Consider the following 23,454-nt stretch of genomic DNA (forward strand, 5'->3'; position numbering starts at 1 on the left):
GCTACCCTCTATGAAATTATCAATGTCGTTTTACAAATTTACCAATGTAATCCGTGTCTAAAATGCAAGTTTTCCTCATCTACACCAAGTTTTGCATCCTAGTGAACTCTTCCTAGTACGCGGACTAAGAAAGTGTTGTTCATGGAACTTGAAACATTGTCAGCGAGAAAATTGAAATAATCAGTGTTAAAATTTTTATTAAACACGGCTGTTACCCACTTTTTCACGCAGATTTGGACTTTTCACGCGGATGTGGAAATCTGCCATTTTCAGGCCCGGATTACTTTAGTAAACTTTTAGAACCACATACTGATAGAGGGTAGCTTGGATCAATTGCTTTTGGTCTATGTAAAATTTTTTGCTGAACTTCTAAGTGAATGTTGTCCAAAATGGACAAAAAATGAATTTTAGAGTTTAAAAACGCAAGTTTGCGCCTAATTTTCTCATTTAGTGTATAAGAGTAGAATTAAAACTCAATGTTGCACTAAAGAGTTAAACAAAATTCTTCAGCCAAAAAATAGATAGCGTGACAAAAAGAGGGTGTATTGATCAGAAACAATTCTGTCATCACATATCGAGTTAATCTCAGTTAGATTTGATATAAATAGTTTTTTTGGGAGCTTAGTTCTCTTCAAAACCAGCCTTTTAATTTTTCTAGATTTTTCGATTTTTGATAAAGTCCTCTTTTTTCAATTTAAGTCTTTTTTAGGAGATTACTCACACGACACTGGGTCTTCTCTGCATTTTGACAACTTTTGTCTGAACAGATGGCGGTAAATCATCTTTATCACTTTTCTCCTCATTCTTTTCCTGAGGCGGAGAACGAACAATGACCTCACAATGACCTGTGGTTTTGGGGCTAAAGGTCACGTTCGTTTTAGTTTTCTTCTGGACACTGACCCGGCGATTAGGCGCAGTTCTTTTAATAATTCTTTTTGTTGGTTTTCCATCGGTTTTGCCCATAATTGATGATTAAATTTTGAGAAAAAAAAACAAATAAAGAACATAAGAGTGCGAGCTAAGCAGCAATAAAATGGCTCCAGTGATCTGTTTATTTGTAAACCATTGAAACCCGAAGATCCAAAAATTGCAAATTTTTAAAGTAATTTCTATCAAATAATTTGATTTTATTTAACAGTTGGTTCTGGCTGCGAGAATATGTAAAATTGAACAAATGTGTTCTTGTACGACAAAAATCACAGTTCAATGCACTGTGAACAAAAAAATTTTGTGACCAACAAAGACTATAAAGAAGAAAAAGTTTGAATTGTAAACTTCTAATCTATAAGACTGTGGTTGACGCTCGTTTGCTATATCAGGCGCACTCAAACGAGATTGGTAATTAGACGCAAAATCGATGAATCAACACGATGTCATTTTTCTATAATTGGCTAATGGCACAGCTGCAAACAGCGCCTCATACAACTATAGACAGGTGCTTATAATTTATGTTCAAAAATCTATAAAAACGTTTCAAAGTTTAATCGAAAATAGTCCAAAACTCTTGAAAAATTGTGTTCTGTAGAGTTTGAAGCGTTTTCATAGGTCTGTAAGAAAGGATCAATTGGTCTCTCAAACTGAAAGCTTCTAACACTTGAAGACAAAAGTAAATCACACGGAGTTGTTTAAAAATTGTTACCATTAAACTCGTTTTGAACAGGTAAAAATGGTACGTTCGATTTAACCGCGTGGCTTCAAATGACCATTTTATATGCGCTCAAAGCTTACAGTTGATACATTTTATAATGGTGGAGTTTTTGTGTATATATTGGATCGCTTTTGAGTAACGCCGATGTAAAATTTTAATGACTGCTTAAAGCTTTGAATTATACCGTGATGTGTTTAAATGTAAGAAGCAAATGAATGCACGGTCAAATTTTTTTAGAGAATGTAATTTTTGAACGACACCAAGAACCATTTTATAGTTTTTCTTTCCCGTTCAATTAATCAAAAGTATATAATTGTTTTATGAATATTAATGAAGACTTGCAACAATAATTTGAATTCATGAAAAAAAAAATAACAAGAAAGTGTCAAATTGTATTTTAGAAAAAAAAGACATAAATTAACAGTCCGTGGCTCGATGGAGAAATTTAAAAAAGGATCATTTTTTTCAAAGCGTCTCTTTGAAGCATTTTTTTATTTTACAATAAACAGAATGACTTCAAACAAAAGCTGGTGATTGCAACGTAAAAGTACCAAAATTTAATCTCAAGGTAAATTTGGAATCAGTCATACATTCATGGTCCCAAATTTTTCTTTTCTCCGTCCTAGGGAAGATTTGACAATTTTTGACATTTCCTTTGTAAAGAATGATGATAAATTCCTTTATTGTTCACATTTAAAAAAGGAGGAACGTTTTAACTCGGGGAGTTTTTTTAGGCCAATTTTAGCACTCGAAGCTGATAAAAACTCTTTTTATATAGTTTTTTCGATACAAGTAATTTTGATGCACTGAGGTGAAAACATTGTCAAATTAGGCATTTTGTTTTCACTAAGTAAGGGAATAATTAATACTCTGTTCGTATTATGCGCGCTTTAGTGCTACGCTAAAAATACCTGAAGCTAAATTTATGACAATGCTTTGAAAGATGTGAAAAATCATCATTAGATTATTGTTCAGTGGTTTTGCGCAGAAGAATTAGCAAACGCTAGAAGGAAACCTAGTTGAAGTTTTATGGGAATCTTTTGATGCGGAATTTACAGCATAAGAACAGCAAAAAACAAAAAGGGGTAAAAATGGATAGATTTTTACGACCAAAGTAACAGCAAGGCAAAAAAGCCAAATAAAAAAGTAATTTTAATTAGACGGCAATTCCTAATGCCCCTAATCAGAAGTTATCTTAGATTATAATCCCAAAAACAATAACCCTTCGAAAATAAAAACTTTTCAAAAGAAACGCTGAGCTGGTTGATTTCAGTTTACTTAACAGTAAATTACGTTAGTTTGCTGTAAAAAAAAGCAGCTCCATACGTTTCAGTCCGGTACAAAGTAGACCGAAACATGGGTGGACTCGAACCCGCCTCACCAACCAAAGGATTTTTTCCTGGGTATTATGTCATGACACCCATTTTTGGCGACCAACCCTAAACTTTTCCTAAAGGCGTCTGCTTTTTGGACCTTAACTTCGACTTCGGCTTGACCTGTTTTTTCATAAATTTGCCTTCGGAACAGAACATTCAGTCAGAATAGGACATTTGAAGTGTGCTGGGAAGACTGGGAAATTCAATTAGGTCGAGGTGAAAAAAGGTTGTCAAAATATTTGAAACGTTTTTGAAAATCCGCGCCCTCGAAAAAACCGTTGATCCACTTCTGGAGGAAAGCATAAGAAATTTTAGAGAGGAAAATCCAAAACCAATGGAGTTTTTCTACTTTAATCTGTCAACGCCAGCAAAACTGTTTTGGTTTCCAAACATTCAACGTGAGCAGAACCGACGATCTTTTCAAACACATCATAGTTTAATACCCGGGAAAACATAGCCTATCAAAGATTGGAAAAGAGTAATGAACGCAAGTGAACAAAAAAACACTGACTTTGTTGAAAAAATCTAACTTTCGAACTTTCAATTATAAAAATGCCCTTTAAGATCTTTAAATTTTTAAAACAATTTGTTATGGGCGCTTTTTTGATAAGATGAACCCAACTTGACAAAACTGGATCAATAGGTAAAGTTTTTATTCAGTTGGAAAATCCTAAAATTAAATTGCACTTTCGAAAGTAGACGTCGTTCACGTTTTTTGCGCCATTTCCACGATCGTATGTGGAGAGTGCTAATACGTCACTTTCAGCAGATGAATTTCAGTTGAACTCAAAAAGTGCATCATATTAAGTGCATCATTATTTTAAGACTTTTTCCTGAAAAAAAATTCAAAAAAAAATCAGCAAGACCTATATGAAAGTCTTCACTACGTTCATTAATCTTAATCAGACTAAAAAAAATAAGATTAAATCTCCGGCAGCAAAACTGATTCGATAAACGATGGCAAAAAAAAAACACTTCGAAATTTTTCATCATTTAATTTTCCCTGTAACAGATAGCCTCTAACTTGCTTTTAAAAGCTCAAAAAAGTAAGTTTAAGAAAATATTTAACGGTTACAGCAAGGTTAGATAAATTTCCAAAACGAATAAAATAGAAACACAAGGTTAGCTAAATTCCAAAAATGACTAAAAAAGTAGCACAAAATCATAAATTGTTATAAATGCTGCATCCTCTCAAGAACCCAATGATATCGTTGGATTTGTGTTACTCAATCATATTAATTAAATTGGTTCAGCAGTGTTTGGTATTCAAGGTTTTTTGTCCTTTTTGCGAATCAAAAGAGTTCAACAAGATTTTGGCTTTCTTTTTCTCGTCTTTGAAATTCTCATTGAATTCGGGAAAAGAATGGTACTCATTATTCGTTCTTTTACAAAACTGCTATTCCGATCGTCAACAGACTGTTTTCTGCGGTGACCATTTTTTATGTTTAAGAAACTTTAAGCCTTGTTGTAATTATAAATGTTGCCTCAAGACACTTTGACTCGCACGTGAATAAAAAAAAAACAAATTAAAAGCTGATGTGCAGAGCGGCTACTTAGTTTTGCCCCAGCAAAACATAATTTGTAAAGAAATATTTCGTAACGGACTGTTTTGTTCAGTCACAGCTACAAGTTCCTTCAAATCTCAAAAAAATGTAATTTCTGTCTGAGTTGTAAGAGAGCGCTCAGTTATTACCTAAAATCTCTTTACAGACAGACACAATAGTTTCAATTAGCACATTAAGCTTAGCATCAAATCCATTAACAATTAAACTGATTCCAAAACAGTGAATTGTTTTTTCAATTAAATTTTTGAAATGAAGAAAATTACAAAATAAGTGGGAACATAAGACTGTCTAAGAACTTTTCAACTTAATAATGTCTCTCCGAAAACACTTTGTAGTTAAATTTTACCGTTACCCTAACACTTCCAATTATTGTACTTAAACAATATTTCATGTGTTTTGTTTTCTGAAGCTAGATACGGAGAGTAACTTTGCTTACAACTGCAAACTGACGTGCCAATTTCAAGACAACTGGCTACTTTTGACAAGAAAAGCTGTAGAAACGTTTTCAGAGATGACATGGGCCTCAAATGTCTATGGAGCAGTTTCTTGATCTCATGAACAAACACTGTTTTTATACATATCTATTTTTCAATTTTTTTTGGAAACTGCTAGTAAAAATTGCATTTCGCTCGACTTAGTTGACTGCCAAAAACTGTTTTGAAAATTTGATAAACGTTGATTCCAATTTTCGCAAACGTTGGCAAGCATTTTTTTTAGTAAGCAAACTTGCTTGCCGAATTTCAGTTTCCCAGGTTGCTTAAAGCGTTAGGCAATATTGAGCCCAGAAAATATTAGCAATCATATTTTTCAGTAGGTAAAGGCGTGAACTCAAAATTCATTTAACAAATTTCAATTGTTTGCTTCTAGACTGATCGTACTGGACTTTTTTGGTTCTAATGCAACGTAAAACACTTCGTTTAATGAGATATCTTTAATCTTTATAGAATGTCCAATTTATGATGACAAAAATGCTACTGAAATGGCGTGTTCTGTTCAATAGCAAAAAAAAATGGATTAAATTAGTGAAAATTATTGAATTTTTCTTCTAATAGGTTGATATGCGTTTCAAGCTTACGAAAACAGCAGAAAGGAAATCGTCTTTTTTAAACAAAAGATGGAGAGCTGATTCAAATGAAACTCGGATTGACCGAACTTCGCTATCATAGTTTTTTCTCATAAGAATTGTACAACTTCTTTTCGAAATCCAGCTCTATGATTAAAACAAGAAAAATACTTCGGGTAATAAAAAGTTGGGAGACAGGAACAATTCTTATGAGACGGTTATATATTAGAAACTTTCACTAATACAAACTTATATATAAATATATTCTTTTAAACTTCCCTAACTAAACTATAAGCAATCATTCGAAAACTATTTTTTTTTGTATTTGGTTTCTGCGAAAAGATTGTGTTTGTCTCCATTTGTGTAAAACCGTTATTATATTCCCAAATTGCATATAGCAGACAACCCTTCGTTTAATTTAATTGCAATTGTTTCTGCCTGGCGTTTATGAGTTTGGCTTGTTTAAATCATTAAACTGCTCATCTATCTCTCGTATATGTGCGTGTGTGTGCGTGGCGTGTGTGTGTTTGTGAGGAATTTTTGTTAAGCTACTTCTCTTAAATTGCTGAACTAAACTTATAAATAACAACCCGAGTTGATAAAATGCCTATCTTACAATTTCATAAAACTTCATGACTGAAAGTGAGAAGAGCAAAACAAGATTTTTTTTAATAAGCATTTTTGCCACATTCTGGAATTACACAACAAACGTTTGCCGAAGCCATAGTTTTTATCAAAAATTTTTTATGAGATTAGCAAAAGCAATTTGTTGTACTATGAATGTGTATGACAAGAATTTTTTGCATACTTGGAAATTGTATAATAAGCATTTTTTTTTTCATAGTAGGAAATTGTATAATAAGCATTGTTTTGTGTTTCATTGTTTTGAAGTTATGTGTTTCATTCGAAACCCACTAACCAAGGGTTTTCGATCATAGGAAAACACGCAGTGTAACTGGCAGTTAACACGCAGATAAACGACATTTGGGGATATTAGCCATGTAAGTTAATGTTTTCACATTTTTACACAAAATTATATACCAAAAACGTAATTTTGTATATGGATAAAAAAAATTTACTTTGAAAATTTTGGTGGTTGAGAAAAGAGGCCTGTTTTTTTTAGATTTATCTTAGGGTATGAAACAAAAAATAATAATAATTGTGTTTATAAAACACACTTGATTGTGATTTTTAGATTTTCGGGTAAAAACTCGAGTTGGACTACGTTATGGAAACAAAATGTCAACTACAAAGTTGTTAAATAAAATTTTGAGCACAGAAACAAGTTTGCAATCCAAAAAAGGATTAAGAAATTTAACCTCAAAGTTTTTTTTATGGAAAAATGCAAATCCTACAATTTTTAGATATGAAACTATATGATAAGCATTTTCTTTGTTCAAATTTTTTTTGATCCCAAAGCTGCACTCAATGTAAGCAAAACTGCCATCAAATTGTTTTGCTTGAGTTTTAAACCAATTCAAGATAATTTTTGAAAAAAAATTCGGTTGAAAAAATGCTTGTCGTACAATTTTTTAGCTTGAAAATTGTATGATAAGCATTTTTTCCATAGACTCCATATATAAAATTTTATGATAGGCATTTTTTTTGTATGGGCATCAATCGGGAAACCAGAATAAAAAATTTTTAACGAAATTTTCCAAGACTTTCTAAGTATTCATATTACTTTTAAAAAAGTGAGTTTTAAATTGCCTGCAAAATCATCTAATGACTGTACGCATCGAAGATTTCCTTCATGTCTATTTTAAAATACAGCAGCATAGACTTGACTGAACTTTGTTTGATGTAATTTGTTCTTCCCCGTACATGCATTTCTCCCCTAGTGTAGCAGAAGTAAAGACATATTCCTGAGATAACTTGGCAAATACTATGTGTGGTATAAAAATGTAAAATAATTGATAATTGAACAATTGAAAATGATGAGTAATGAAGAAAACTGGCAATGAGCATTTTTTCAAGGTATTTGCTAATGCAATTTTTATTTCGAAATCAGGCCCCCTGAGTTTCAATGTTTTTCAACTTTTTAAATTTACCAATTTAAAAAGGAGGAATTTATGTGTAACTTCATAATTGTTTTTCAAGCATTTTTTTAAGTACAGTTTTGCTGAAGAGCGTTTGCTGAAAAATTGTCAAATTTCAATATAAAAAACTGCCAGAAATTTTTTTTGAGTTCGCAAAATTTGAGCCTGAAAAAAACTCATGTTTTTGAGTTGTCTGCTAGAAATGCTTTAGGTGGAATGAAAATGGGGTCTTACGTTAACAGGCGAATGATTCAAAGCTAAGTCTTACCTTCTCCATTTGGCCATTCCGCTCTCGTGTACTTTCACAGTTGTGTTTTTAACACTTGGTTAAATAATTTAAAATAACAAACTAAGCATCATAAACTCGACCTGTTAATCAGCGAGAAAACGTCTCTTTGCACACTTTACTTTTTGTTTTAATGGTTAGCCATAAGATCTCAAAGCTATCTAATTAAGTTTCACGACGTTTTAGAACTATAGAAAGAAACAATTTAAATATCTTTCAGCAGGTATAGAGAACACAAAATTTGAGTTTAAAATCTTGAGCACCATTTGTGGTTATTTTTAATGGTTATATTGGAATGAAACCAAGCTATGACATTATAGTTTTAAAAAACATACCATACCAGGCAGCTTTTTGGAAAAATTGGTAAAAGGGTGATTAATTCTGACTTTTTCATTCCACAAGACAAAAGCCGGCAGGTGTTTTTCGTTCACGTATTGTTTTGATCAATTCTGAATCATTTTTCCTTAGCCGGAGGTTTTCAATAACGTGAAATTGGTAATAACGAAATAGACTATTTTTTAGATTGTTTTTATATTGAGGCGACCATATATATCCTAGTAAAAAAGAGTAGAATACACGAATTAAGTTGCTGCAAACATCAAAAACAGAAAACGGAAAACACTGAACTTCTATGTGAAAATCAGTTTTTTTGAGAAAAGCAATAGCTATGAGATAATTTGACCCCGAGATCCTTCATAAAAAATCTTTTCATGACATCGGGAATAGTGAAATAAGAAATATCTACAATCCAGACCAGGTTGAAAAGTTCTACAAAAACACAGTAAAATATCGATTAACTTCGTATCGATTCCCTAAGTCCGAAATCCAGCAAAAGTCAGAAAAAAGCTAATGAGATTTAGCTAACCAGGACGTTTAGCTATTTTTTTGTGCAACAATTGCACGGATAATCGCTAGAATCGATTGAGCTTTAATGTTTGCCAGGGAAAACTATTTTGAGACTGACATTAAAAACGGATTTTTTAACACTTGCTATTTCGTATCGAAGGTCCAAAATTTACAACTGAAAAAAAATTTATAGAAAAAATCTATGTGAGACTAGTTAAAGGGCACGAAAAATTAGATTTCGCCGACGGGCAATCATGTTTAGAATTATGGTCGCTGTTGCTAGTAAAAATTTTTTAAGCCAATTGCTGTTTTTATTGTAGTTCGGTTTCCCTGTGATTGTGAGAATAAATGTGAAGAATTTCTATGAATTTCCTTTTAACAAACAACACCATCTAAATGATTAAACCAAACTTGCTGCAGTGTTAGGTTTTTTTAATAAATTTGATAGGTTTGATTTTGCTTTGAAAAAAAATTACACAGTTTGTAGTAAGATCCGTTAATAAAAAAACCAACCATTTCTTTTGTAAACTTATGTCCTAATTCAATATTATACAATTTTTATACAATATTATACTTATGTTTTCCTAATAAGATCAGTTAGCTTTCCGTAGGTGTAAACGATTTTGAAACCGAGCGAAATTGCCGTTTTTGCGCTAATAGCACGGATTAAATCCAAACTGGCGAAACTGGCCAAAATGGCAACTCTAAAACCCCGTTTTTTTGGAAAAATTGTTTTTTGGCTCACAATTTCAGTTTGAAAGTAAAATTTAAAAAATTATCAAAAACTGGGTAGCTGAAACTTCGAAATTGTTTCGAAGAAAACAAAGCCAACAGACCGTTGGAAAAGATTCAATCAATGCAAGAAAACAAAAAAAAACATTGACTTGTTTTTGAAAAATCTCAATTAATTTTCAAACTTCAAGGAAAATAAACAAATAACCCTAAAACTCTTTAAAATTCTAGAACGATTTTGCTTACACGTAAGCCAATTCAACATAACTCAGCGTTGGGTCTCGCGGAGCACTCTTTGTACGTTTTTTAAGTTTTCACCTTATTTTTGATAAATTAGGTAAAATTCGACTTCTTGTCACTAAGGACGTGTTTCCGAGATCAATCATTGCAACTAGAAATCTGCATCAAAATCCTTTAAAAAGATACGAGTAGTATTGTAATCCGCCGTGTGTCCTTAGGGGGGGGGTCTTTTCGACGGTAGGGGTCTTTGGGGTCCTACCAAAAGTAGGGTCCAAAAGGACCCATCTTTTTTAGAGACCCCAAAGTACCCTGCCCGAAATAAAAAGACCCCTCTCTTAGGACATCCGACAGACCAAATACTTTGGTATTTATTTTCGCGCGGTGGTTAAATTTAATCTCTTCCAAACTTTCCCACTGTTCAACTAAATAAGTTTGAGACCTCATTAAAAAACTGACCTGCTTGAGAAGGACGAAGAACGTGACAAATAATAAGAGGGGTAAGAAGGTAAGGAGGACTTGATAAATAATATATAAAGTAACATATAAAAAATAAGAAAAAAATAAAATAAAAACGGAATGTTGACAGGAGTACGGATAGGAGAGCAGAGGAAGGGTTTACGGCCACATCCGCATGTCGTCTTCGGGATCCGACCAAGGGACATGAATAATACTGACTAGACGCTCCATTTGAAATTTGAAGCGCCACTCAGTACTCTCGAATCCCGCACCCAGAGACTCGCACAGCCAGAAATTTTCCATGCTCCCCACATCAACACACACATATTCAAATATGCCCTCCTTTTTCTCAAATGCAACCTCAATGTAATGCAGCTTAAAATTCGCTGTAGTGGTGGCCGGGGTAAACTCTACGGTCACACCAAAGATATTTTTGCCTTCGTGATTTCCAGGTCCCACATAAGGCAAATCAATGGGTGACTCATGGAGACCACCAAGGGGAATATCCATCTAAACACTTGAAAATAGGTTGAAATCATTAGTTAGAAATAGGAGTGAGTAAGTGGTATCTAAAAGGTTACTTTCATTTCCACTGGCTTGAAATTCAGCAGGTCGGAAAAGTGCTGGAAAAAATAAAAAATGAAACTTGAAAAACGTAGAATTACTTCAAAAGACTTGGAAAGTATTCATGAAATTTTTATTACTTTGAAAAAAACCTATCCGGAAAACACCAACCGTCGAAATTATTTCTTAGCTGCATGTTCACTGTTCTTCTTCTCAACTACTAATGATATAAATTACGATGTTGCTATCAAGTTGAGACCCTACGGGGGTCTGATCGGTATGGACAATTCTTCTTTGGATAAATATTTAAATGATTCGAAAATTTTACGAATGCATGCTATTTTACACGATGCCGCCGGTTTTGTCCGCGAATTTTATAACACTGGTCCCACATACTGCTATGTTTTACCATGGAACTGCAACAGTAGTTTGATTGGTCACTTGAGTTGAATTACGTTTTGTTTGTATATCAAACTGAAGAAACCGAAACTCTACCATTTATTAGAATGCTGAAGGAAAAATCAGTTGTGTTGGATTTTGAGGGATTTCGACAACAGAAAAACACATTTATAGTAAAAGAATTAGCTATAACAACTTCCGACTACGGTGATTCCCTAATTTTTCTACCTCCAGTTAATTTCAATTCCCTTCCAAAATCTGAACAAAAAGCCTACAACTGGCTGACAAATTATTTGCACGGACTTCATTGGGATAGCGGTGATTATTTATACCTGAATTTGAACCAAATCATTCAAAGTTTTGTCTTAAGAAACCCCAATGCTGTATTCTACGCCAAAGGAAAAGAAAAAGCTGATTTTTTATCCAAATACTTAGACCGCAAAGTTGTGAATCTTGACGATTTGGGCTGTCCACGAGTCGAACAATTATATTTCAAGAATTTTGTGAAATGTAACAAACACCTACCGCGCCATAACTCTAAAAATCATTGTGCATTAAAAAAGTCGAAAGCTTTCAATGACTGGTTGAAAAATGAGTGTCAACAACGAGCGTCAGGGGAAAGTGGAGACATACATATCTCCAAATTCAGTTCTTTGTGCTTGGATGACACCAGAAAGTAACATAAAGATTTCATTGACCAGGATTGAACGCATTGATTGTAGAGGCCAAGTAGTTCAACGAAAAGAACAAGTTACACTTTCTGAAGAAGAGTTGTGCACTTTGAGGAGGTTCTTCCCCGTGATTGACCAATTCATCTACTTTCAACGATTCAAATACATCAGTAATGTTACCCAGCAAGCGCGGTCTTTGTCTTCCCAAGCTAGTCTTAGTGCCCAAACGTCAACCAGGAGTTCAAATGGATCTAACCAGCAGTGAACTACCCATGGAGATTCAAAAAAATAAGAGAAGATTCTGTGAAGAAAATTGTGTATCATGCCAAAACTGATCATGTCCCAGCCAATTATGTTTGGAAATGCACTATGATTTTGATGATGATAATAAACCGAGTGTCTATACAGGTTATACACGATATGAAATTTATTACTGTTCAGATGCCTAATTAATTTTTCATATATGTATATATATTTTTCATTTTGCAAGTTCGAGAGTGAGAGAAAGCGGTAGGGAAATTGAAATGAATGACACAGTAGTTGACGAGACTGATGGAACTATAGTTACCAATTTTGTGTATGACGAAAATCATATGGAGAAAAAATCATGGAAATTTTGCAATAACGTGACTGTACCACGGTCTGAAGTAGTTTTCATGTCACAAATGGTGTTAATTCTGATTTTATTGGCTTTTTGTATCTTTAAACTGTCATTAACGAGGTTAACTTGTGAAGAAACCTCAGTTTGGTTCTCAATTTTATCGGGTTTAGTTTGTTATGTACTACCAAATCCAAGAATATGAATAAAGTTATTGATACATCTACGAGACTTTTTTTAGCCATCGTGGGCCCCTCGGGTTCTGGAAAAACAGAGCTGATATTTAAATTGTTGAAAGGAAAAACAATTTATCCCAAATTTCAAAGAGCCCTATACTTTTTCAAAGAGATTCAACCTCTTTATAGTGAAAAATCCAATACCCACAGCGTTGATCTAACTTTCATGAAATTCAATGGCTTTGACAGTTTGCGAAACCTTGAAAACATTCTTCTAGTTTTTGATGATTCATGCGAAGAAATCTATAACGATAAAGACTTTGTCAAACTTGCAACAGCAGGAAGACATCGAGGACTAGATGTAATATATGTTAAACATAATTTGTTCCAACAAAGCAGATGGTCTCGAACAATTGATTTAAACACATCACACATCATTCTGTTCAAATCACCTCGTGATATTCAGCAACTTGATCATCTTGGAAGACAATTGAAGAAACTGTTATCAGCTCGCTACAAAAGACACATACGGTCATCTTTTAATCGACTTGGATCCGCGTACATCCGATTGTTTGAGATATTGTTCAAACATTACACCACCTGGTCCCTCAATTTTTTACTTACCAATAAACCAGGCAGAGGTTACACCTCTCACAAATGAACGCGAGAAATTATCTATTCTGCAGCACATGGTACAATTGAATCCCAGCCAGCTCCGAAGTTTCATTAGAAAAACAACAAATCCTCAAGTTATTTCAGTTATATGTGAATGTTTGCTCAATGTAGTCAATGGCAATGTATCTGTTAATATTCCAAACATTGAAAATTTCGAAGTGGCATACAAACTTTTAATCAGCCGAAAAACAAAACTTGAACGAAAACGAGCAATTATTCTAACGAAACAAGGTTTCAACTTGATCAGACTGATACTTTACTTCTGCTACAGATACTTACCATCAGCATAAAACATGGCAGCAGAAGAGTTTGTTTTAATTCCAAAACATACATATATCCGTGAGCAACCGCATGCATCACAAGTGCTACTTAACAGTTCAATTAAACACAAAAAGCCCCAGTTATCTTACTTGAACCGTATGAGACCTCTAATACCGACGAAGCAAAACTCAGTTTCGACTGAAACTCTTCCACTACCCCTTCCACCAACACCTCCCTCAGCGCATATTGTTGACCCTGGGGAACAATCAAGAGGACTTCTTACAGAAGATGAGACTAATCAATATCAGGAAGGTGGGGAGGAAGAGGAGAAGCGGATTGTGGATGAGAAGGAGCAAAAGGATAATAAAATAAACTATGAATGCATTCTATTACAATTGAATGCATAACTAAAACTATCCTGGAGGTTATCAAAAGCTCAACTCGAGTCTCAATAAACGCCATGGATGAAACAATTTATGTTGACAATGTACCAACCGGTCTCAAAGCAGCATCGTTTTTGTATGATATACAACAGCAAACTAAAATACTACACAACCCTGCTTACATAATGATTTTATCCGCTCTCGAACTTACCGAAGAGTCTGTTATTAACAAGTATGCCAAACACGCGGTTCAGTCAAAGATTAAAGAACAGGCCCAACGAAGAACCAAAAGTCCAACCAAATATCCGTCAACCTCGGGCAAAACAAAAACCCTCGACAGTAGTAAGCCATCATCAAGTTCAAAACAAACCAAACGACTCAAAACAAGAAAGAAAGCCACCACGGAAAGAGTCAAAGAAAGAGAGAAAGACGAAGACGACACTGAATCGTACGGTACGCCCTATAACGATTCAGATTCTTCAACGTCAGAAAAGACGGAGACGAAAAGTAAAAGATGGGAAACCTACACCAACTGAGGAAAAACTTTTGAAAAAGAGTTACACAGATAAAGGACCAGCATTGTTCGGCAGTGTTAAAACTTTGAAGGCTACAACGGTCATACCAAGACAAAAAGTTAAACATTTTTTACATACAGAACCATCTTATACAAAATACCGAACAGTTCGCCGCAAAATAGCTCGGCTTTAAGTGATAGTTTATGACATAAACGAAATATGGTCAATCGATTTGGCATATGTTGACAAACTAGCAAAATACAACAAAGATATCAAATATCTTTTAGTTGCAGTAGATTGCATGTCCCGTTATCTTCGCGTGCAGCCACTGAAATCAAAGTGTGCCACAACAACTGCAGAAGCGTTCAATCAAATGATAAAGACAGAGAAACCGAAAAAAGTCTGGGTAGATAAAGGCACCGAGTTCAAGGGGTCATTCAAAACTTTATGTGAGAAAAAGGGTATCAAAACATACACAACTGAGAGTGAAGAGAAGTCCGCTTTCGCCGAGAGGAACATTCGATCACTAAAAAGTTTGATTTACAAGTATTTGGAGGACAAATGGACCTACTCTTACATCGATAAGCTTCAAGACTTTGTCAACACAATAAATTCGAGAACAAACCGCGTCATCAAATTAGCCCCCAATAAAGTGACAAAAAAGGATGTTCCACGTCTAATTTCATTAAGAGTGGAACAATCATTGAAACTAGTTAGCCGACCAAAGCTCTACGTTGGCGATTTTGTGAGAATAGCAAAAATTGACATCCCTTTTCGAAAAGGTTATAAACAATCCTTCACTGACGAAGTTTTTGAATTATTTGACATACCAACAAGGAACCCACCGACTTATAATCTTATTGACGCTGATAGAGAACCAATAGAGGGTAAATTTTATGAGCCCGAACTAATCATTGGAAAAAGAGTATTGGAAAAAGAAGGGTCAAGCTAAACAATGTCTAGCAACTTTGGAGGTGACAAAGATTCCTTTAGTATTACATTGGTGTCATCAGCCTCAATGAATATCTTCATTGACAACTCACTAGCGAGTTTTAAAAACCTGCTGAGTGAAGATATCGATCTGCAAGGCGAATGGAGAGTTGCATTGTCAGAAATAACGTTTCCCACTCATTTAAAACCATGTAACAGATACTAAAATAGTGTACTATAAAAAAGACAAAGTTAGAGCAAGTCTTAAAGTGGCAAAAGATAAAATATCTAGACCATATGATGGGGAGAAAATTGAAATAACAAAGGGTGAATATGGCGAAATCGAGAAATTATTCAACGAAATCAATCGGAAGGTTGATCTTGATAATTTCACTTATAGCATCGACCCCATTACCAAACATCTTTCAATTTGGATGCATTATTGGGAAGGCATTACCTTTGAGAGCCCACAAATTCCTAGTATTTTCGGTTTCAAAGGTATAAGAGATGGAACGGGCTACCATATCGGCTATAAAGAATCCAGTCATATCCATAGCACTCTCACATCGCAAAACTTCATTTCCGACTACCCTGTCGATATCTCTGCTGGAACCCAAATGATGTTTATCTACTTGGATATAATCCATTATCAGATTAAGGGTGACACCAAAGCACCGTTGCTCAGAGTCATTGATACTAATCGACGAGTGAAAAACGGTTACGTTTGCAGCATTGAACCAAATCATCGCAAAGTTTTTAGCAACTTAGGTTATAAAATACTCCTCGTGAATAACATCCAGAGCATTGCAGTAAACCTACAAACAGAAACCGGTAGACTTGTACCATTTGCGGGAGGAGGAGAAAAAGTTGTTTTGACTTTAAAATTTCAAAAGTTTTCTGATTAAGATTATGGAGGCATACTATCATAATAAAGCGACCATGCCTCACTTCTCAGGACATTGCAGACAGCGGGGTAGTGGCTTCGGTGCTCTGGCTATGGGTATTGGACGAGTAGCACTTCCGTTAGCTCGGAAATTTATAGTACCAGCAGCAAAACGTATTGGAAAAGAATTACTTGTTCAAGCAGCACCCGAATTAATAGACATAGCAACCAGGAAGAAAACGCCCAAACAAGCCTTGAAAAACACAGTAAAAAACACGATCAAACAACAAGTTGGAGCTGGACGCAGTAAGTCCCATATGAGCAGAAAACGGAAGACAGCAACAACAACAACGACAAGAAAAAGAAAAACAAAAGCTCTCATTCCAAAGAAACGAACCCCACTGAGAAGTCGCTCCAACTTTTTCACCAAAGTACGAAATGATTTCTAATTTATTGCCAACTGAAGCAACTCACAGCTCATTAGATTTATTTGAAAAGCCTCCTCTACTCGTTACATTTGAAAATGCGTTCACTCAAAAAATTGGTCCATCTTATTCACCTGATGGTCCTATGCTCGAATTTGAAGTTTTAGGAGATAGAAACAACTTTATCGATCTTCAACGAATTCGCTTGGAGATTGTAGCACGCGTTGTTCAAAATAATGGTAATGTACTGCTAACTCATGCTACAGAGGCAGCACAACGAGACACCCCATGTTTGGTTAACAATCCACTTTCATCTTTATTTTCCGAATGCACAATGTCCTTGAATGGAGAAAAAATTTCAACAACCAATGCCATTTTGCCCATAAGAGTTTCATTGAGACCGAATTTTCACATGGTAAGGATGCAAAGAAAACATGGCTTGCTTGTCAAGGTTATTATTATGAAGATAATCCATCAGGTATTGATGGTGCTAATGGGCGAGCTGAAGATGTCACTGAACGTAAACGAATCGTAGCTGCATCAACCGAATTCCGTTTATTTGGTAAAATTGCTTGTGATTTTTTATCATGTGACAAACATCTTATCAGCGGTGTTACAATAAGACTTTCTCTGAGACGATCTCCTAATGACTTTGTTATCATGTCTGAGCATAGAGATAAACATTACCGTGTTGAAATCACTGAGGCTAACTTATATGTGCGCAAAATGACAGTAACCGATTTTGTGCTATCGTCGATAGAAAAAACTCTGTTGAAAACACCCGCAATATACAATTATATTGAAGTTTTACCCAGAACTTTTTTGGCCACAACTGGTGTGCAAAGCTGGCGACAAGAAGACGTTTTTGCCAAAGAGCCAGTTCGTCGAATGATTTTAGCAATGAGCTCGAATACAGCATACCTGGGAACTAACCGAACAAACCCGTTTTATTATCAAAAATTTCAGCTGAATGAAATCATTGTTTACCGAAACGGTCTACCCATTGGAGGAACTCCTGTGTCAACGACTGATAACAAAAGAATATACTATAACACATTGGAAGCTCTAGACTTTGTTTTCAACAATAGTCATGGAATCAGTTTGGCTAATTATCACAATCATTATATCTCACATCTGATCTCACATGGCATTTGATCTCACATCTACTCAGGAGGCTTCACATGACTTTATTTATCCTGAATTGACCAATTGCACCATTTCAGTAGAACTGAAGTTTGATGCACCGCTGGGGGAAAATGTAGAGTTACTTTTCATGGGAGAGCGTGCATCAACAGTTTACGTGCGTTCCGATAGAAAATAGCTAAAAACACTCTAATGAGTTGACTCGGTGAAAAACATGGACAATTTACAGATTACTGAGCTTATTCACCGATGCAAGCATTTGAAACATCGATTTTGCGGCATTTTTCCCGCTAACTTAGCATTTAATACAAAATTGAAACGTGACAATACTTTCATGATAGTGAACGCATCAAACTCAGACCAGCCAGGAACTCATTGGTTACTGTTTGCTCAAGCTGGTGGTCAAATCTTTTTTGCAGATCCTCTTGGACGAAGCCTACACAACTATCCACATGTATACAAAAATATGAGACGTTCCATCCATGAGGGAAACCAAATACTGATGAATAAGCCAATCTAATCAGCTAACTCGGTCTTGTGCGGACTTTATTGTATTTATGTTGCTCATGTTATAGTTTCATCTAAATTTCCTATAGGTTTCAAGGTTAACGACCATGACATGATGCGTTTTGCTAAACATATGATGTTATAACTTTGTGATACTGATGCATTTCTTTAATGATTTATAATTTATTTTTAAGAAAAAACATATTTTATGGTTGCTAGAACACTTGCCTCTGGCGTTATCGCAGGCTCTACAAACCGTTTTCAGAATTTAAATTTCTTTCCCATTATAAATTTAACAAACAAAGTATTTGAATCAATCTCTAAACGACCATACCCACTCAAAATGATATCAATAATTTTAGAAAACTCGGCGGCATTATCACCATTCAAAATATTAATGAAGCGTTCAATTGTTACATTAAGGATTAAATCAGTTTGAGTTTGAATGGATCGAGTTTGTGAAGCAAAGCAAACTTGTGGCAATTTTCTTTGTAGAGAAGCACCACCAATGTCAGTTGAGTTGTTAATAGAATTGTTGTAGTTGACAGCAATTTTTAATTTTTCCATCAGGGGTCCTGATAGGTGAAGTTTACTGCAACCCAATATTAGATGCTTGAAAGATGAGAGTAGACAAGGTACAACGAAAGTGGTTGAGGTCATCTTTTTCACTACGTCGACACAATCCTTGGTTACTTCGATGAGAACATGGATGTGGGGATGGTCATTGTCGAGCAATTGGGCGCAAGACTCGTTCTGAATTGAGTGGGTTGCAAATGCAAAATTTGTGTTTAGAGGGAGTTGTGAGGCGTCGGGTTCGTTGTTCAGAATAAAAAATTTAAAATTCTTTCGAAATTTTTTTAAAAATTCAGGCGACTGCTCATACATTGCTTCAACCATTCTGCTGGTTAATTCAAATTATTCAAACGTTTTTTTTTCTGTTTCAGGCAACTCTACACTTTTTATTATTCAAGTATTCATCATCCGCATCGTTTTCATCGCGACTTTCAGCACATTCTTTTTCGGGACGGACTGATCGTTTTGACGTGTATCGTCTTTTATGATGTTTATAATTTACAGCTGAGGAGGATGAGGAGGAGGAGGAAGAAGATGAAGTCTTTTCACCAGTTTGTTTTTTAACCAATTTTTTAATCTTTGAATAATTATCTGCCAAACAATCAAATTCTCTTGTCGTTAAGGTCACTGCTTGATAACATTTAAATACACCATCTTCATTCTTTTTATATAACTTAACTGTGATATATGTACCCGTTTTGTCAAAAGTTTTCATTCCAACCCGTACAATGCGTTTTTTTCCCGAAGATATATCTTGAAAATCATCGTAAAAGTCTGTATCATTTTCTAGCGACGAGTACATAGTGGTGGTGGTAACGGTAGTGACTTGTTGGTTCAACTGTTTTATGATAGAGTGAAATGAATAATGAATTGGATAGAAGATAAACAAATATCTGTGGATTTACTTTTATGGCGCCCCTTCAGCCTATAGCGGGAGAATTTGATTAGTTTTTGCAATTGGATTTGTATAAGATGCAAGCGTGTTTATTGCATCTGTCATTTCTGTCTGAAAAGCACTTGAATGGGTCATAAATCTCAGTTAATGTTACATGTCGGCATACATGTACTCACTTTGAAGTGGAGACCTTTAAAGCCCCTCGTCCGGGGGACATAAGAAAAGGCGTCATGCACCCTATTTGAAGTAGAGATAGCAATAGCTTGCATCTGTCTGGCAAATTCCCGTTTTAGCTCATAAATCTCAACGTTTTTACCCTGGCGGCATGCATGTTATCTCTTTGAAGTGTAAAATTTCTGTCATTTTGTGCTTAGGGTATCATAAAAAGGCGCCATGCTGTTTCTTTGAAGTATAGATTTTCAAAGCGTTCACATTTCTACTTTAATTGCAAAAGCCCTGAAAACATATTAAAATTTCACAACACCAGATTTATGTTAATTGGCTAAATCTTAGACCACCAGCAAAAAAAACTAAAAGTGGTAGGTCAAACTAAATCTACTCACTATTTTTATTCAATCTCTCAAAATCATTCAATACAAAATTTTTTTGAACGATGGCAACTCCGCTGCAAATCATTTCAATTAATTCTCTTGAAAGAGCTATATTATACCAAACTTATACCAGAGATTCTATCGTAGTGGTTCAACAGGAACGGAAAATGCGTCATCGAAAAGCAAGTCCTTTCAACGATCTTGATCCAGGAAGCAGAGAATTCGATGAATGGGTCACTAAAAACCATATGATGTTACCCAACTATTTGCTAGATCAAATTGGTATCCTCATACAAAACAGAAAACAGGACTACGAGAGTTGCTGTGTGACTGAATCGTATCCTGCGCTGAAGCGCACAGATATTCAAGACCCTACTTGCCTTGATCGTTCATCGAGAAAAATACTGTTTAACTACAATTGCCAATCGATCCCCTCTTACGAAAATCAGGAAGGATCCATTAGAGATTTAGCAGAGCGAGAAAGCTACTGGAACATTGAGTCGATTGAATCACCAGATTCAACAGAGAAAAAAGATGAGGACCAGCAGACGCCCAAAACCCCAATAAAACCGGATATTTTTTCAATCACTCAACAACAGCAGCAGCATACTTCTTCTACTTCTTCTTCCGGCAGTCAAAGTCCCACTGCACCAAACTTAGTAGCTGAGACGCCGCCTATCAATGCTTGCTTTGCGCCGAAAAAACGCAAACTGCAAATTAGAGATCTCTGAAAACTCAAAAAAAAACTTTGTTTCCACCGAGAGTGCACCAGTTTGGGGGTTTATTATTCAGTTTGATAAATTTTTTATTATTGTGTCTGAATCTTTGTTTACGTTTTGCTTATGATTTTTTCTAATTTAAAGTTTGCTTTGTGATTTTCAATCAATAGAAAGGAAATAAAAACAAAAAAAAAATTAATAGAAAAAAAAATCAAAATAACTTTAAAAAGTCGGCATAAAAGTCTAAAAGTTTAATTCTCATTTCGAAAAATCATAAAAGATAAACTGAATACTCTTCCTAAGATTTTATCTAATGCTGTTGAAACAAAAAACATAACAATGTTTTTGTTATGTTTTTTCATAATAGTTTTCAAAATATAAATATTAACACAGAAAAAGATAAAGAGAGAGAGAGAGAGAGAACTGACGATCCATAAACCCCATTATTATCCCTTTTGGGATATACCTTTTTCAAAAGAAAGCTATTTATGGATGGGTCCAGCAATTCTGCCGATTAATCAACCATAGTTACTTTTGGCTCTTTACACTCTCTGTTTTTTTTTCTCTCTCTCTAATATGTCTACAGCCTGGTGGGGTTAGCCAGGACTCTTAGGAGCAGACTTTAGAGAGTGTATGAGCCAGTATAAAGCATTATATATAATAAAATTACATGTCTATAACAGATTTCACGTTTAATAATACTCATTTTCAGGTTAAAATGGTTAAAAAATTCAAAATAAGTTTTTTTTCTCGATTTTTCAACATGGGTTACAACCCTGTCCAATAAATCACGACAAATTAATTGTACCAGGTTTCATTGGATTTGGAGACAAAAAGTTTTTTTGTAATTTTTTTTTCACTACAAGAATATGTACTAAAAATGAAACATCTCAAATTTTTGACCTGACATTACAGTGGGGCAAGCGTTTCAGAGGTTCCTAATGAATAGCACTGCTGGGTAGTTATTGTCTACTGTACCAAACGGCCCTGCATCAAGGTTTTGATGAACTATATGTGAAATTTGTCATAGAATACTAATTTATTTGAGAAATGAACAAAATTCTCAACTACCCTTTATCATTTTTGTCAGGTATGTTTGACTTGACTTGATTGGTGGGTCTTCCTTGCTTGACTTGATTGGTGGGTTACCATTTTGGTTGAAACAAAAAAACTTGGCAAAAAAATTCAACTATATTTTCAATATTTAGTCAAGTTGACTAAACAGGGAAGTTGATAATAGCAGTGGGTGTTAACATTCACACACTTTAGGTAAAAGAAATAACATTCCCGGGTTGATCCCTTCATGGAATTGTCAGCTACTCTAACCACAAGTATTTATGCTGTTTAATACAGTTGAGTCATTTACCCAATATCGAATTGACAGTCATTTCATAAAACCATATAAAGCCCCAAAACTACAACCACTTGAAAGCCACTGTTGATTTTATGCTTCACCCACGTAATTGAGTTTAATTAATTGAGTCTTGATCCAAATTTTGTTTTTGAAAAACTTTTCACTTCTCGCTTTTGCTTTGTCAAAATCAGCTTTGGTAAAACTTGAAAAATTTCTGGAAAAGATTTCTTCTTTCCTGAACACTCAATCTTGAACCAACAATGCCTAACTCAAGTGGAAAACAGTAACCAGTCATTTGTTCGACCTGCTCGAAAGTCTTTAGTTCACCAAGGAACTTGAGACGACATGAACAAAATATCCATCGCAGCCCCACCGCCACCAACTAAATGTGACGAATGTCGAGAATCCTTCAGCTCGCTGGCAGAAGCTAGGGAGCATGTCGAGCTAGCTCACAACGTCTCAACTGATAGTCTTTGTATCTACTGTCATACAATCTTCCTTTCGGTTGAGAAGTTCCGGCAACATATGTCGAAAAACCATCAACTACCAATTTGGACTCCCGGAAATGAGGTGGGAACATCATCTGCTCCAACTGAATCTGCGTTTAGGGGAAAGTTAAGACGATACGAGTTGAGCGTTAGGGAGGATGAATTGGATCTGATGAAAGTAATCATGCGAAACAAAGAGGAAATTGATGCGTTGATAGACGAAAGAGTGCAGGAAGGACCCTGTAAATTTCAACTGCATGTGGACGTGAGTATGATAAAGTTTTCGAGCGATACAAACGAAACTGGTGACGGTGAGTTACGCCACGAGAAGACAATGTTATATCTGAATTCTAAGATGATCAATGTCTTCTTCAATGGAATCGAGAAAGAGACATATTTGGAATTGATTGAGCATATGGTCAATGCCATGAACACGTTCGCTTCTCACCGTAGCGGTTGGATTGTGGAGCGCATTGAAAAGCTGGCTGTAAGT

At 35.0% G+C, this 23,454-nt stretch overlaps 1 protein-coding gene across 4 annotated transcripts in view; it reads right to left on the bottom strand.

The window, feature by feature from the left end:
* LOC134851092 (SH3 and multiple ankyrin repeat domains protein 2-like) overlaps positions 1-23,454 on the bottom strand; it is a 68,107-nt gene that overhangs the window by 24,566 nt on the left and 20,087 nt on the right. Inside the window, exon 1 of one of the 4 annotated variants that reach the window (XM_063867020.1) lies at positions 7,960-8,356. The exons of 2 other annotated variants lie outside the window; for them this stretch is intronic. In XM_063867020.1, the coding sequence (XP_063723090.1) occupies positions 7,960-7,976 (17 nt within the window). In that variant the 5' untranslated portion in view covers positions 7,977-8,356. Of the gene's footprint in view, positions 1-721; positions 1,367-7,959; positions 8,357-23,454 lie in introns of those variants that run through there. One more of the 4 variants, XM_063867018.1, reaches the window with a different exon arrangement.

The sequence above is a fragment of the Symsagittifera roscoffensis genome, chromosome 7 (assembly GCF_963678635.1).
Source record: "Symsagittifera roscoffensis chromosome 7, txSymRosc1.1, whole genome shotgun sequence".
Classification (NCBI taxonomy): Eukaryota; Metazoa; Xenacoelomorpha; order Acoela; family Convolutidae; genus Symsagittifera; species Symsagittifera roscoffensis.